Below are 15,394 nucleotides of genomic sequence, written 5' to 3' on the forward strand. Positions count from 1 at the left end.
AAAATGGCACAGACGGCCACGCGCACACTTACGTGTTCTCCAAGGTATTCTTAATTCGACCTGGAATTGGAGCGGCTTCGTGCGATTCGCCGTCGTGCCGAAAGGAGATATCGACGCACTAAGTCAATTCAGGATCTCAGAACAGCCAGGCGAATGCAAAAGAAGATACAACGCCGCATGGATAAACTTGAGGCTCAGCGTTGGTCCAAATTTTGTGCGTCGCTAGATCCACGCAAACCGCTATCTCAAATATGGAGAACTGTGCGAGGTCTACGTTCTGTTCCGGAACAGCGTTTCCCGTTTAAGGCCCTAACACTATTCCAGCGCCGACAAGACATTGATGTGGCGGAAGACTTCTGTGCTATGATTGCGGGCCAGCCAACTCGCACAGGTTCGCTTACATTGAACCGTATTCCAGATTCACGCGATTCACGCATGGACTTGCCTTTCACGACGCAAGAGCTTGACGCGGCGCTCACCCTATGTAATCGGCCGTCGTCGCCTGGTCCGGATGACATATCTTACCGCATGCTATGTCACCTTGGTGAACGGGCACGAAGTGCACTCCTTCATACCTATAACGAGTCCTGGCAAGAGGGCAAAGTTCCTCAAGATTGGAAGCTCAGCCGCCTGGTACCGCTTCTTAAGCCTGGCAAGTCTCCCTTAGAGATTACTTCATACCGACCAATTGCGCTGGCAAGTTGCGTTGGGAAGGTAATGGAGCGAATGATCCTCGCCAGACTTGAGTGGTATCTTGAACATTGCGAAATCTACCCGGACGCCATGGCTGGTTTTCGACGTCACCGATGTTCTATGGACAACGTTATCGATCTGGTAACCTATGTTCAACACCAAAAGACGTGTAAGAGGTTATCTGTCGCAATGTTCTTAGATATAAAGGGAGCCTACGACAACGTTCTTCATGACGCCATACTTGAAGCATTGGAATCGGTGGGCCTAGGCGGTCCATTATATCGTTGGACTCGCAGTTATTTACATAGGCGGTCTCTATTTCTTAACACTGAAGCTGGCCCAACCTCGCAATATTATACGCACCATGGAGTTCCACAAGGTGGTGTCTTGAGTCCCACGCTTTTCAACCTTGTACTCATTGGTCTCGTGGAACGACTTCCGAACACAGTTAAAATTTCAATGTATGCCGATGACATCTGCGTGTGGGCATCTGGTGTGACACAGCCGCAAGTACACGCCAGGCTTCAAAAAGCTGCCACGTCAACATCGGCCTACTTAAATGAACAAGGCCTCAAGATCTCGCCAGAAAAATGCGCATTAGTCGCGTTTAGCCAGAAGCCAATGAGATCATACGATGTCTCTATCGACGGTCAAAACATTCCTTATGTCAGGACGCACCGATTCTTAGGAGTAATCATTGATCGCGACCTCTGCTGGAGTCCTCATGTGGCCTACCTAAAGAAGCGCCTGACGGATAGCTCTAATGTGTTTAAGTTTCTTGGAGGAAATGTCTGGGGTACTTCAGTACATGCAATGATGCAACTGTACAGGACGCTCTTTCTTGGGTATTTGCGATACAGCTTGCCTGTGCTGACCAACACCTGCAGAAGTAATATCCGTACACTCGAAAGCGTCCAGGCCCAGGCGCTTAGAGTGTGTCTTGGATTGCCGCGGTGTTCGTCAACGGCTGAAACCATTGCGATTGCACACGATTTCCCAGCCAAGACCCATATAGTCATGGAAGCACTCAGAGCACACGTAAGACACCTTGCTCGAGCCCCTGCCCATCATCTAGCCACACTGCCAGAGGACCGACCCCGTGCTTCCTTTTGTGAAACTGTCCTGCCCTATCGTGCATACCTTCCATCAGGTTATACAGCTCCAGCGAAAGTTCCGTTTCCGCCATGGTGCTTGGCTCAAGCAAAGGTTCGACTTATCGTACCAGGCATACGAACAAAAGCCCAACTCTCGTCTCCAGCACTCAAGCAGCTTTCACTGCTCTTGCTGTACGAGACGTACAACGATCATCATCATCTGTATACTGACGCTTCAACCACGGTGAATAGCTCTGCAGGATCGGTGATCTTTCCTGCAAAACCTTCCACCATAAAGATTCGACTCTCTCACCAGACTACATCGACTGCCGCGGAGCTTGCTGCTATTCGTTGTGCACTTCGTGTAATTTCTGAAGAAATACCCAAGAAATGGAGCGTGTTCACTGAATGCAAGGCTGCACTTCATTGTTTGGTTTCTGCCTTACGCCGAGGACCCCACGAACAACTAGTTCTAGAAATCAGACTGCTGCTTCACCACCTCGTCGAGCAAGGACACGACATCACGTTGCAGTGGATTCCAAGCCACTGTGGCATAATGGGCAATGAACATGCCGACGCAGCAGCACGATCTGCATATGAGGAGGGCTTGCAAGACTCCATTCCATTCTCAAGAACAGACGCTGCAACGAAAATTCGTGTGCTTGCAAATGAAGCCATCAAAACTTTATGGAACACACCAAGCTTAAAGCATACACGTCTACACCGACTGGACCCATCCCTTCGACTTCGACCCCCATCTGGACTCTCTCGACTAGAAACAGCAGTACTTTGCCGACTGTGGCTTGGTGTCGCCTACACAAGATCCTTCGCCTTCCGAGTCGGTATGGACGACAGCGCGGCTTGCAGACACTGCGGCGGCGATGAGACCATCGAACACGTGCTCTGCCACTGTCCTCAATACAGCGCGCACCGGCTGTCACTAGCGACTACGTTGGCACGCCTTGACGACAGGCCACTTTCAGAACAGTCAGTTTTGGAATGCCGACGTGAACTGTCGTCGCAGCAAAAGTCGGTCAAGGCTTTGTTGACTTTTCTACGTGACAGTGGCCTATTAGAAAGACTATAATGACCCCATTTCATCCCTTTTCATATTTTTTTCTCACGCTTTTATTTTTGTCACGCTCTTCTTTCCGTCTTTACTTCCCCTTTCCCTTCCCCTAGTGCAGGGTAGCAAACGGGAGGTTTTAAGTCTGGTTAACCTCCCTGCCTTTCTCTCATTTGCATCTCTCTCGCTCGTCATTATTACTGACCCAAAAAAAAAACACTTACAGAACAGATGTTATAACTGCTGTTTAATATTTGTATGATTTCAGTAGCCACGGGTAGAGACATTAATCTCGGTTTTCCATCTGACATCTTCATGATAGCGATATCGATTCCCCATTTTAGGCACCTCATTGAAGCTTTCGCCCCACTGCTGCTCAGAATTTCGTCGGTGCTGCAATTCTACTGCCGCCCACTCACCTGCTTAAGCCAGAGGAGCTTCGGGGGCTGCATTTCGGGCGACATGGTTCCGCCTAAAAAGCGCAGCACAGAATGGCCGGTCGCATTTATGGCCTCCACCTGCGACGCGGCGCGGTGGTCCATCCACAGCACCACGTTCTGCTCCGGCTCACCTGCGCAGACAAACTCAATGGTCCATAACGAACTGGTTGCCAGAGCCAAAAAATGCTAGCAGTAGTCATCAGCGACTACCCCTTTTTTGTGCACAATAAGCGTGACAGAATAATCAGCAGGGAAGCCACGGGTTCTTTTGAAGCATAAATGTTTTAAAGCTCTTCTTATGGAGGTGCGATGGCGTTAGGCGTAGCAGACAAGTTTTGGCTGTGACTTCGGTTCGTAATACAAAGACGCTGTGTCTGGTTTTTTTTTTTCGTTTTGCAACTAATTCAGTGCTCTCTCCCTTTTGTCATCAATCGTTATGACGTTCCAGACGTCGCGACTGTGTACGTAGCCGGGCGCAAACTTTAAAACAAGCGCTTATCTTCCATCCGCCTCTTCTTGTACATGCGGCTCGAGGAACTCCGGCTTCTGTCGTCGCCTTTTGTTCAAAGTCCTTCTCTTCCGGCAGCTGCGTAGGCCATTGCCGACACTACAGGCACGAGGCTCTCTGTGCTTCACTGGAGGTCTGTCAGGAGCCACCATAGCACGCATGCCCACAATTCCTCGCGCGGAATGTCGTGTATCGCTGAAGGAAGAAAAAACACGCGTCTTGCCCTCAGCGCATATTTGTAATAAGCTATACGTGAAATTCGCTTGATCACAAATATGCTTAGCGCAACTTTAGTAGTGCTGAGTATTTTTAGCGCCTCCTTTCACCAGTAGGACATTGAATGAGTAAAAAAATTGTTGGCTCTGCCGTGACAGAGAGTAGATGTAAGCATGAAATGGCAACCGGTAAAGTAGATTGGATAGAGCTGATACGAACCATGCACAATCCTAGAATGGGTGTACTGCATGTTCGCAACCGCACACCCCACAGCACCACCCCACGCCATACTGTGCGTTAGTCCATATGGAAGCTGTCCAGCTAGAAGAAGAAAACCGGCTGAAGGCCGCACGACAGGCAGCGAAAGAGGCCAGGGAGACAGAGCGCACTGCCAAGCTAGAAGAAGAATGAATTGAATTCTGGGGTTTTGCGCGCGAAAACCACGATTTGATTATGAGGCACGCCGTAGTGGGGGACTCCGGATTAATTTTGACCACCAGGGGATCTTTAAAGTGCCCCAATGCACGGGACACGGGCTTTTTTGCATTTCGCCCCCACCGAAATGCGGCCGCCGCGACCGGGATTTGATTCCGCGACCCCGTGCTTAGTAGCGCTACACCATAGCCGCTACGCCACCGCGGCAGGTACAATTGACATTGCACATCACAAATTCGTTGTAGTATCAAGCAGTTCACGTCAATAATATTGTCGTCTCGGTAGTGACTTATTTTAGCAAGATCTTATCTTAATCTCTCGTTTTATAGTTTCCTATAATTTCACATCAACTATTTTCTTGTTCAGTTTTTCTTCAAAATACTGATATCTGTTGATGGTAGTTTCATTTCTAATGTGATCCATGCGATGTCGGGAGAGAGAAACAACTTTATTGAGCAGAGCTCGACATCTTCTAAGACACCGTCGATGGAAGTGGTTCCCTCTTCCCGGGACCCATATGCTTCCCTAGCCGCCTGGCCCCTGGAGATCAGGACAAGCTGGTCTTCCAGGGCGGTGCTGGTTAGCAAGGTCTCCCATCGCTCGGTAAGGGTGGATGAGGGATGGGGTAGGGTAGTGGGGCACGTAAGAGGTGGGGGGATTGCCTTGATGAAATCGCATACTCCAATGACGTGTTGGAGCCTGCCTAACTGAGTTTTGCAGAAGTTACAATCCTCCTCGTACCTTTCCGGGTACATCTTGTTTTGAAGGTAAGGGTGCGGGAAGGATCCTGCCTGTATCTGCCTGTAGATTGCTTGCTGTTCTCTGCTAAGCGATTTGTGAGGATCGGGGTAACGGCGCCTCTCCGTCTTATAATGTTTGGTAATGTCTCTATAACTAATTATGGACTGTGGCTCACCTTCCTCTACCCGGTGTTCCATTTCTCGGGTGAACTGGTGGACAAGTTCGTTGCCCTCCAGCCCAGAGTGAGCCGGTGTCCATATTAACTCAACTTTCCCGATGTAGGGTATGTGCCATATTTTAAAGAATTACGTCAGCAGCAAAGCCATTGTTTGCTGCAACAAATTATGCGCACGACTGCGGACGCAGTAACGTGGAAAGTTGGACGAGTTGGAATCACACTTTAAAGGGAACGCCTACCTCCCATTTTTCAGCACATTGTAAAGAATTTGGTCGTAAGCCTTTCTTCGATCACACCAGGATGATAATCAGACACGAAGACTTTTAAAAAGCTCGTGAACTCTCAGGAGCATTTCACATACAAAAGATGCATGATGGTTGCGTGTCCACCTCTTGGTTAAAATGCTCAGTGATCCAGTTCACGTGACTTAATGGCATGCGCAAGCAGATCGTGCCTTCCTTTTCTTGCGTCTCTTCTCACTAAACTTTAGCTAGACAACGCCCGTCCTGTGTCCTTCCTCTTCTTTGCGTTGCCGTGGCTTTCCGCACAAAGGCTGCGGAATTTTTGTGCAATAGGTGCTGCACGCGGAATATATTAATGCACTATCGATGTCACTACTTCAACGCTTGAGCGCAACTGCATTTTTCTAAAGGTTATCACGCAAGGCTTCTAAACAGCAGGAACAGAACAGAAGAGGGGAAACATATGGATGTCGACCAGATAAATAGAGCAAATCTTGTTGTCTTTAACATTTCTTTTTTATTGTTTGTGTACTACTACTACTACTACTACTACTACTACTACTACTACTACTACTACTACTACTACTACTGCTACTACTACTACTACTACTACTTCAACTACTACTACTACTACTACTTCTACTACTACTACTACTACTACTACTACTACTTCAACTACTACTACTACTACTACTACTACTACTACTACTACTACTACTACTACAGCAACAACTTCCTCAAAAAACATCAAACAGACAAGCGGCCGGTTTGCTACCTCACGCAAAGCGAAGGGGTAAAGCGATCAAAAGAGAAAGAAAAAATTACTGACGATTACGTTACTTCCTAATGCGAAATTTGAGCGCAGCAAATAAGCTGTTTCACCTTTTCGATAGATTGAGGCAAAGAAATCGAGCAACACATGTATGCGCTATCACAGAATTTTTTTTTATATTTCCCGTACTCCTGGATCATCTCGACGGCGGCGACGGTAAGCTTCTGCTTCGGCGGCACGCACCTCTGGATTCTGACGGCGACGGCGCTGGGCCTCTGCTCTGGCAGCTCGTTTAGCAGCAGCAGCAGCAGCAGCAGACGGAGGACTTCCATCGGTCGTCTCGCTCATGGCTCAGAAAGAACTGGCAGATAATTTCGCAGTGGCGAACGGCAGCGGCAATTTCGGCTCGGGCGGTGCACATATACAGATCCGCCGCCACCGATCTGGCTCTCTGATTGCCACCGCACAGGGCGAACGGCAGCGGCAATTTCGGCTCGGGCGGTGCACATATACAGATCCGCCGCCACCGATCTGGCTCTCTGATTGCCACCGCACAGGGGTTGCATTGGAGGAGGAGCGAAGAAAGGAATTAAGTTCGAGCCGGCGCTTTGACAACCGGAGACTCGCAGGAAGAGGGGGGAGGGGGGCGGCGTGTACACCCAGCGGCAAACGATGGGGGCAGAAGCGCGCGCAGCAAGCGGACAACACGATAAAGGGAGGAGGGAAGAGATAGCAGCGACTGACTGATGCCGCTGACGCCGATAGTGAGTCAACCCCAGCTGCGGAGTTGGTTTCAGGGACAACGCCGCCGATGCCGACACAAACAATATGATACCCTCGCTTCCGCAGCGCTAAGAACCAGGTCTAGCCGTGGGAAGGTGGTCACGTATTCGTCGACGTGCCGGGGCCTACGTGAAATAACCGGCGCGTCGGCAACTGAAGAGCACCCTATCCGCCACACAAGAACAGGGGGGGGGGGACCCTTTCCTCCTCTTTCTGCATGGCGGCGACGGTGTTCTATGCAGTCACGTTATCTTGACTCTCTAGCGGCGTCAGCGGCATCCAGCGGTATCAGTCCGTCGCTGCTAGCGCTGGGGGGATGAAAGGGGGGCGGAGCTGGTTACGAGGCCGACGACAACGCCGACGACGACGCGAAACCCAGGAACGGACGCCAAAGAGCTGCGCTCTAAAAAGAAAAAGCAAGCAGGGAATCATTGACAGCGCGAGCACGTGGGGCTGCCCATCAAGCCTACAATTGGTCACGGAGAACAGTCAGAAAAGGCACGCTGGTTTGTGAGCTGCGACGGATGGGGCAACAATCCAAGTTCATTTGTCTGTAAAGATGGGTCTACCTTACAAAGCGTACCTTTGGGGCTGACGGTCAGTGGGCGACCGGAGTCGTCCAGCACCACGAGCGAGCAGGTGGCGTCGAAGCCGATGCCACTTACGTCCTTGGCGTCCCGACACACCTCCTGTGCAAGTATTCACAAGCAGAAGGGGTTGGAAATTGAGCTTGTTGTTACATGCCTTGTACATGCGACCATGTTTTCTATTTCCTTTGTGCCATCCAAACTCCGAAAGTTTCAATTCATAGGCAGTTCGCGTTATTGTTCTGAAATGCCACGGCAGTTTCACATACTAGGGTGCACCAAAAACACGTACACTAGATGATGACGGTGCTATCACATCCTTGAGCGTGCGTGTCCCGTGGCTGCATGTCCTTTGGAGCAGGGTTTCAACCAATACTAGATCACAGAAGATAGATGCCTGAAGTAATCAACAGTCGTCGGACAAGCGATGCTTCTGGACTTGACGCCCTGACGAAGACAGGCGCATTTGCAGAAATGTTTGCTCCAGCGACATAGTGTTCGACCACTCTTCATCATAGCAGCGTTGTGAAACACTGTGGAAGCTTTGATGACCGATAATGGCATTGTGGAAAGACGTCCCTTCGATAATCACCCTCACATAAACAGAATGAAACCAAGGAAGGCATAGGGCCACCCACGAGGGCAGCGCGTCACCCACGCGCTGCCTCTCGCAATCTCCCGATTGGAGAGGCAGTCGTGCCACACTTCGCTCCGTTTGCACGTGCCGCTCGAGGCAGATTGTCCGCGCCAGCCAATATGTCGCGAAATGCAAGCACGGGTAGAGCTTCGCTCCAATTTCGCATTAGGGAGTATCGTAATCGTCGGTGAATTTTTTCGTGCACTGTCATTTCTGTTTACGTTATCATGCTTACATTTAAAATTTAAAAAAAGTAGTTTACCCTTTGCATTGCTAGGTTTCATTGTCTGTTGGCTCCACAAGATTGTGACTATTTTCAATTCAATTCAAATTATTTACTTTAAGACAGAAACGCACAAAAGTCAGTGACAAAAGCAAAATATCTTAACATCTCCTCCAAATCGCCAGGCCTTGACAGCGCTAACAAGGTTGCGCTGTGCGCTGATGCTCCTCAACGGTGTACGAACAATATGCGGGGGCGACATGTAGATACGGTGAAGAACGCGACGCAACCGCAGCTGCGCGACAGAATCATCGCCACGGCCGCCACCCAGCGTTTCAGAACACTGGTAACAGGAGCAGCGCCACCAGTCGCGTCGCAGACGCCACCCTTCGATGGTGCACGAGGTGTCGCACAACGGAAACCATCGGTGTTTGCAGCTTGAATTTTACTGTTCCTTCCGCACAGGCCCATATACTCCGTGTCGTGTCATACATAGCAAGCAACGCTGCGGAAGCTACGCAAGTAGTGCGGCCGTGGAAGTCTCACTCCGCGTGTTTCGCAGGGCAGTTTTTTTTATCTGCAACGTTTTTTTTTTCTTTTTATAAAATAACTACTTCGCATATTACAACTGCTACTTGTGGACGCAAGATCACATCAATTCACACATTAGTCGTGCATATTTGTGCTTCTAGTAGTAGATGTACTATGTTTTGGTCGCGGCGCAAGTGATGCGCTGTGGCTGCTGTTACTTTCTGCTGTTAGCACGGAGGAAGGAAGGAAACTCAGGAGAGGCCCTGACGTCACTCTTTGTGAAGCGAAAGTGAAGCCGGAAGTTGGCGTTGCTCATGGTGTGGCACCGCCTATCGGGCCAGCTCTCCTCTCTTGTTTACATTTCTCGCGAAACCACGCCGCGCTGCGCGCAACCGTGCTGCTCGGACCCGCGCGCTCCGCAGCAATACTAATGGTATCTTCGACTGGTCGCCTGTATGCCCCGAAGCAGAGTCGGGTAGATCGGTCGTTTCCCGAGCTCAAAGGTAGGGGACAAGCGCGCAAGCCGAACGTGCGACTCGCTCTCGGAGGAGGAAATTGCTGATGCGAAGCCACGTGACTACTGCCAACGTCCGATGTTTCGCCCATCCAAAGCTCCCGGCGCTGCCGGAAAAACCGGCGGACGTGCCGGCGGGACGAACGTTCGTCGACACGCCAGCATGCAGTGGCCTAGGTTGCCAAGGTTACGGTGGGCCGTCGCCAACAGCAGCGACGCGGCGCTGCGATGACGTTTTCGATGACTGCTCCGACGACAGGGCTCGGAGCGCCTCAGAGCGCTCCAAGATAGAGGAGAGCAATCGAGAAGAACCAGCCGAACGCAGGGCGCGCACCCTCTTTCAACCAGCCGAAGACAACGCCGCTCGCGAGAGCGCTCCAGAGTGCTCAGAAACGACCAGCCGAAGATAGCATTAGCAATCGTTAGCACGTTAGCATGATTCCGCCAAAGAGGGCAAAATTTCCCGCGGATATTCCTTCGTCCGTTGCCATTGTCGTGGCACGGTACATTGCGTACAGCGTTGCATGCGCGTTAATTTCACGAACTTTAGTTCCTCCTGTCCCACGTGGCCACAGCAACATCCGGTTGAGCATGGTCCAGATAACGCAGCGCAACAAAACACGGAGACCAACGCAAACCTGCCCGCACAGCGCCTTTGCCACGGTACGAAACCTACGGAGCAACACGTGCGAGCGCACAGAACAATAACAAAGCCGCCATTTTGGGCCGAAAGGCGGGGCCACTACAGCAAAGAAATAAAAAAAACAGCAAAACAAAGGAGAACCTACTACGTCATTTCCTCCACACTTTTCTTCTAGCGCGCGGAAGGGGTAGGGCCTCTCCTCAGTTTCCTTGCTCCATGGCCGTTAGAAACGCGTTACTCCGTTCATCATCATCGTCGTCATCGCCATTATTGTCATCATTAGCAGCAGCCTATTTTTATGTCCACTGTAGGACGAAGACCTCTCCCAGCGATCTCCAATTACCCCTGTCTTGTGCTAGCTGATTCCAACTAGCACCCATGCATTTCCTGATTTCATCACCTCACCTAGTATTCTGCCGTCCTCGACTGCGCTTCCCTTCTCTTGGCACCCATTCAGTAACTCTAAAGGACCACCGGTTATCTAACCTACGCACTGCATAAACTACCCAACTTCATGTTTCTCTCGTATACTGTCAACTAGAATATCGGCTGTGCCTGTTTGCTATCTCATCCACACCACTCTTCCTGTCTCTTAACGTTACGACTAACATTTTTTCCTTCTATTGCTTTTTACGCGGTCCTTAACTTGTTCTCGAGCTTCTTTGTTAACCTCCAAGTTTCTGCTCCATATGTTACCACGGGTAGAATGCAATTATCTTACTTTTCTTTTCAATGACAGTGGCTTTCAACAACTGTCAGGATTTGGTAGCGCTTGCCATATGCTCAACAACCTATTTTTATTCTTCTGTAAATTTCCTTCTCATGGTCAGGGACCCATGTGAGTAAGCTGTCCTAGATACACGTACTTCTGCACAGACTCTAGAGGCTGGTTGGCGATCACGAATTCTTGGTTCCTTGCCAGGCTATTGAACATTACCCTTGTCTTCTGCATATTATGGCGATAGCAGTTGTGTGGACACTCCCGGTGCATTTCTTCCGTCGACGTCGCTGTCGCCGTGATGTTTCGTATAAAGTCCAACACCGTCCGCTGCCGCGCGCCCTACACTGTATGTGCGAGTGAAAGCGTGAAACCATACGCCATGGTACCAGCAAGGCAGTGGGATTACGATAGAAGCTGTGCTCCCAACGTCGAATGCTTGAATATTTTCGCAGCGGAATGTCGTACGACTGGGCGGGAACTATTATCGCTGCACTGCAAACTTTCATCGTGGCGATTTCTGTGTGTTCGAAAGAACGACCAATGTATGTCGTTACAGATAATGCCCTGCTGCGTTGTCTGATTTCACAGAACACCCACCGTGGCGGTTGTTCTATGGTGGTGGTGGTGGTGGGGTATTTTGGCAGACTGTTCCTCGTCCTTTTCAACTGATTGTGCAGCGAGCGTATTTCGAGCACCACGGTTGCTTTCCACGGTTCTTTTTCTTACCCTCTGTTCTGGGAAGGACGAACTTAAAACGTACTCTCCGGCCTAAAAGGCCGCAGACATTGCGGATCGTAGAGGAAACGCAACGGGAACGCAAAGGAAGCTCAGCTGGGCGCATTTCCAACGACAGCTGATAAAGAGGTCTCTTGTCGCTATAATCGCGGCCGGCAGCGGATACCTACAGGTGCCGTTGAGCGACACTTCAAGAAGGAACGGCAACGATTGTTCTCATTGAAGAGAGCTTCGCCCTTCCTCTCGTACGGGCGAAGATAAGCGGCTATAAATAGCGCGTACGCGCCGGTAACGAGACGCACATGTAAGCTAGGATCAGTCAAGGAAAACAACAGAACACCGACAACGACGTGTACAACTGCGTTGTCATCCTCGTTTCTGCTTTTGAGCCTTTGTGTTCGAAGCAGCAGGTATTCAATTCGGCGGTAGCATCAAAACTCGGCCGACGATAAGCTCCGATTGAAAAGAGAAGTGGCCCCGGGCGTACCTTGACGGCGTCGCAGCAGGCACTCCATATCTGATCCGATGACTGCTGGTAGAAACCAGGCCGCGGGTTCCACAGTTCCAGCGGCCGCGACGCCGTCTTCACGAAGCGTCCTCTTTCGGTGACGAGTGCTGCGCGGACGCTCTGCGTTCCCACGTCCACGGACACGAACTGCATGGTGCCTTGCTTCCCGCGCACGCGGCGGTCGAGACAGCGAGCGCGCTCCTCGTGTTGTTGCACTCGGGCTGGGAGTCGGTGCGTGCGCGAGAAGTGCGGAAAGGGCGCGTGTGGTTGGCGACGGCGCCTATCTTGCCGTCTGCCGTGCCGCAGTAAACAATAAGACACCGGTGAACGTCGATTGACTGTGGTAACACGCTAAAACACTACAATTTATCCGACTGCAGCGTGCTTTGCGAACATTCGTCTGCGTTTGTGAACGCTAAGTTCAAGCGCCTCCTATCTGACGAACGCAACGAAAAAAAAAAAAGCAGTTTGAAAGGTGCTGGAAAACACCCTTCGCGCTGACAGAAATGTTTTTGGAAGAGCGTGCGAACGTTAACTTTGCGATGCTCTATTCGTGAGCAGCATAATGTACACACAGAGTAACTGTAACAGCAGGAGGAGCTATTTTCTGCAGTCCTCAAACGGCTCAACTCTTCGTGTGGAGCGGAAGGCAGGCGACTGCTGACAAAAGGGAGGGCGAGCCGTCGCGGCACAGCGCCAGTGCGCGTGCCGCAGCGGTATTTCTTTTCTCTCTTTTTTCTTTCTTTATTATTATCATCATACGCGTTATAGCGCGTACGCAAAGGACTGTTAGGTCCAATAGCCGCAGGCTAGTGGGTGGGTGCGAATGCGAAATATAATAGGTATTCGGTACAAGCATAGGAAGATCAATACAGAGGATGGATACAACAAATTAGTACATTTTTTTTTTCTTTTTTTTATTACAGCATGCATAAAAGTTATCACCAGTTACACAAATTATCAAACCTCAAAGAACAGAACGCCAAGCAAGAATACAGGCACCAAACCAGTGGTTAATAGCTAATAAATATGATTTTAGTGCTTTGCTGAAATTTTGTTTCTTTTATTTTGGAGGGTGTGTTGTTCCATGTCTTAACAAATTCAAGTAGCCTTTTTCCATATAAATTATGTGCAGGAGGCAGGGTTGAAATTCCCAGCGGCAGTACTTCTGGTAGAACGCGATGATGAAAAAAATATACACACAGGGAAAGGATCATTGCGTTTCACAACACTGTTTATGTAGATAGCTGTTTTGTGCTCACGCATAAGATGGAATGGCAATATATCTGGTTGAGTGAACAGTGGCCTGCTGGGTGCATCGCTTCTCGAACAGAAATGGCAAGTTGTATGTGGAGAAGTATGTAATAAAACAGAGCGGGAGCAGAAAACCGAACAATCCAGATGGGAGGTTAGGAATATGGACGCATGTAAAAAGGAAGACGGCAACGTTGTCTACATATACAAACATGGACCGCTCCTGTTACTTTGGTGATGTAGCGGCAGAACAAAAGAAAGTAAAGAAAAACTATACGCTTCCCACGCAACTGTGGGCATCGATGTAAGCAAAGCCTCCTATGCTGTTTGATTGAAGATAATTAACGGTGATGTTAATGACAAATGTGTATTTTCTTCAGCGTTTAGTCCAATACGATAGTGGTGAGGTGATGTTAAACGTTACCTTGCGTGCACCACTGCTGGCTGTCTGCGCAGTACACAGAACACACAAGGAGACGTGTTTGCTTGAGACAGTGTTGTGCACCACTGCACATAATCTCTGAGAGAGTTGAGCATCATTGCCTCACATGGCACATCGCATCGTGGCAGTAGGGTTCAATTTTATTAGAATTATGAGGCTGTAATTGCCATAACCACAATCGGATTATGCAGCACGCCGTAGTGGAGGACTACGCATTAATTTCAAATGACACCCTGGCGTTCCTTAACCTGCACTTAAATCTGAGTGCACCAGCGTTTTTGTATTTCGCTCCCGTCGAAATGCAGTTGCCACGATCGGGACTGAACCCGCGACCTCGAGCAATGCCGTAGCCGCCAGGCTACCGCGGCGGGCACAAAGGTGTTTGATTTGACGTGCGACCGTTTCTGTAATGTCACCCAGACCCTATAGCGTTTTAATGCGGCTTTGCGTCGGCACGCCATACGTCAGTTGTCCGATTCCCAAGTTTATTTTTCAGAAATAGCAGAAGCGTACCGTACTGTACGCTCATTTGCCCGCAACCGCTGTTTCCTTGCGTTCTCACGTCATCCTTTTCCTGCTCTGCCCTCTCACCCCGTATAGGAACTGCGTGAGTGGCTCGTTTCGCGTCGGTTCCACCCATTCTCTGCCCCCTCTCTCCTCCCTATAGTTTTATCTACATCCCCTCTGGACCTAGCAGAAAGGTAAGCGCGGCAGTTTTCGCAATACTTTTGAGGGGGTCACGGATAATGACAGCTGTCAAGAGGCTAATGAAGCGACACCTAGGGAGCTCCAGAGGGCATTGTGCTCATGTCACGCGATGGCAAATTTAAACAAATTTCTCGCGTCGGCTTCTCTGCTTTGTAATTACACGCTCTGAACCCCCCCGACGCGGCGTGCGAGCCACAGCAGTAGCAGCAGCACAAAAGTCGAAGAGGCAAAAAAAGATTCAGTTTAAAATTACGGCAGAACTCACGTCACGATGTCTGTTAAAGGTTATTCGAATAGAAAATCGAGCAATTTCGAGCAGGGCTGATTCAGAGATATTCGTTGCTTCGGCTATGGGCCACATAGTCCAATGTCGTCGCACTTTGCTTGGGCGCTCGCTTTCCAAGGTTTCCCATGAGCATGAAGGTATGACGCTGAGGCAGTGGCGATGGAATGACGACGACGTGAGGACAGTGAGATGACGACAACCGGATGACGAAGCGAAAATGACGGATAGCTCGGCCTAGACAGTGTGGAGACGGCGTTACATAGGATGCATGATGGCGTCTGCGTGACGACGGCGCAATGACGGCGATAGCATGACAGCTGCAGCATAATCGCGATTGAATGATGACAGCATGATTACGATAGAATGACGTCGACAGATCGACAAAGGTGGCTTGACGACGGCGGCATGATGATACTGAAGTGATGACAAAGCGAACC

At 50.0% G+C, this 15,394-nt stretch overlaps 1 protein-coding gene across 5 annotated transcripts in view; it reads right to left on the reverse strand.

Annotated features, from left to right (window-relative positions):
* LOC142560839 (FGGY carbohydrate kinase domain-containing protein-like) overlaps positions 1-12,684 on the reverse strand; it is a 51,379-nt gene extending 38,695 nt beyond the window's left edge. For 2 of the 5 annotated variants that reach the window (XM_075673215.1, XM_075673219.1), the window contains exons 1-3: positions 12,247-12,682; positions 7,752-7,857; positions 3,273-3,424 (exon numbers count right to left, since the gene is read on the reverse strand). In XM_075673215.1, coding sequence (XP_075529330.1) covers positions 3,273-3,424; positions 7,752-7,857; positions 12,247-12,420 — 432 coding nt within the window. In that variant the 5' untranslated portion in view covers positions 12,421-12,682. Of the gene's footprint in view, positions 1-3,272; positions 3,425-7,751; positions 7,858-12,246 lie in introns of all 5 variants that reach the window. The other 3 variants (XM_075673217.1, XM_075673218.1, XM_075673220.1) reach the window with 3 other exon arrangements.
* Positions 12,685-15,394: the final 2,710 nt, after the last annotated feature.

Source organism: Dermacentor variabilis, chromosome 10, assembly GCF_050947875.1.
Source record: "Dermacentor variabilis isolate Ectoservices chromosome 10, ASM5094787v1, whole genome shotgun sequence".
Taxonomy (NCBI): Eukaryota; Metazoa; Arthropoda; class Arachnida; order Ixodida; family Ixodidae; genus Dermacentor; species Dermacentor variabilis.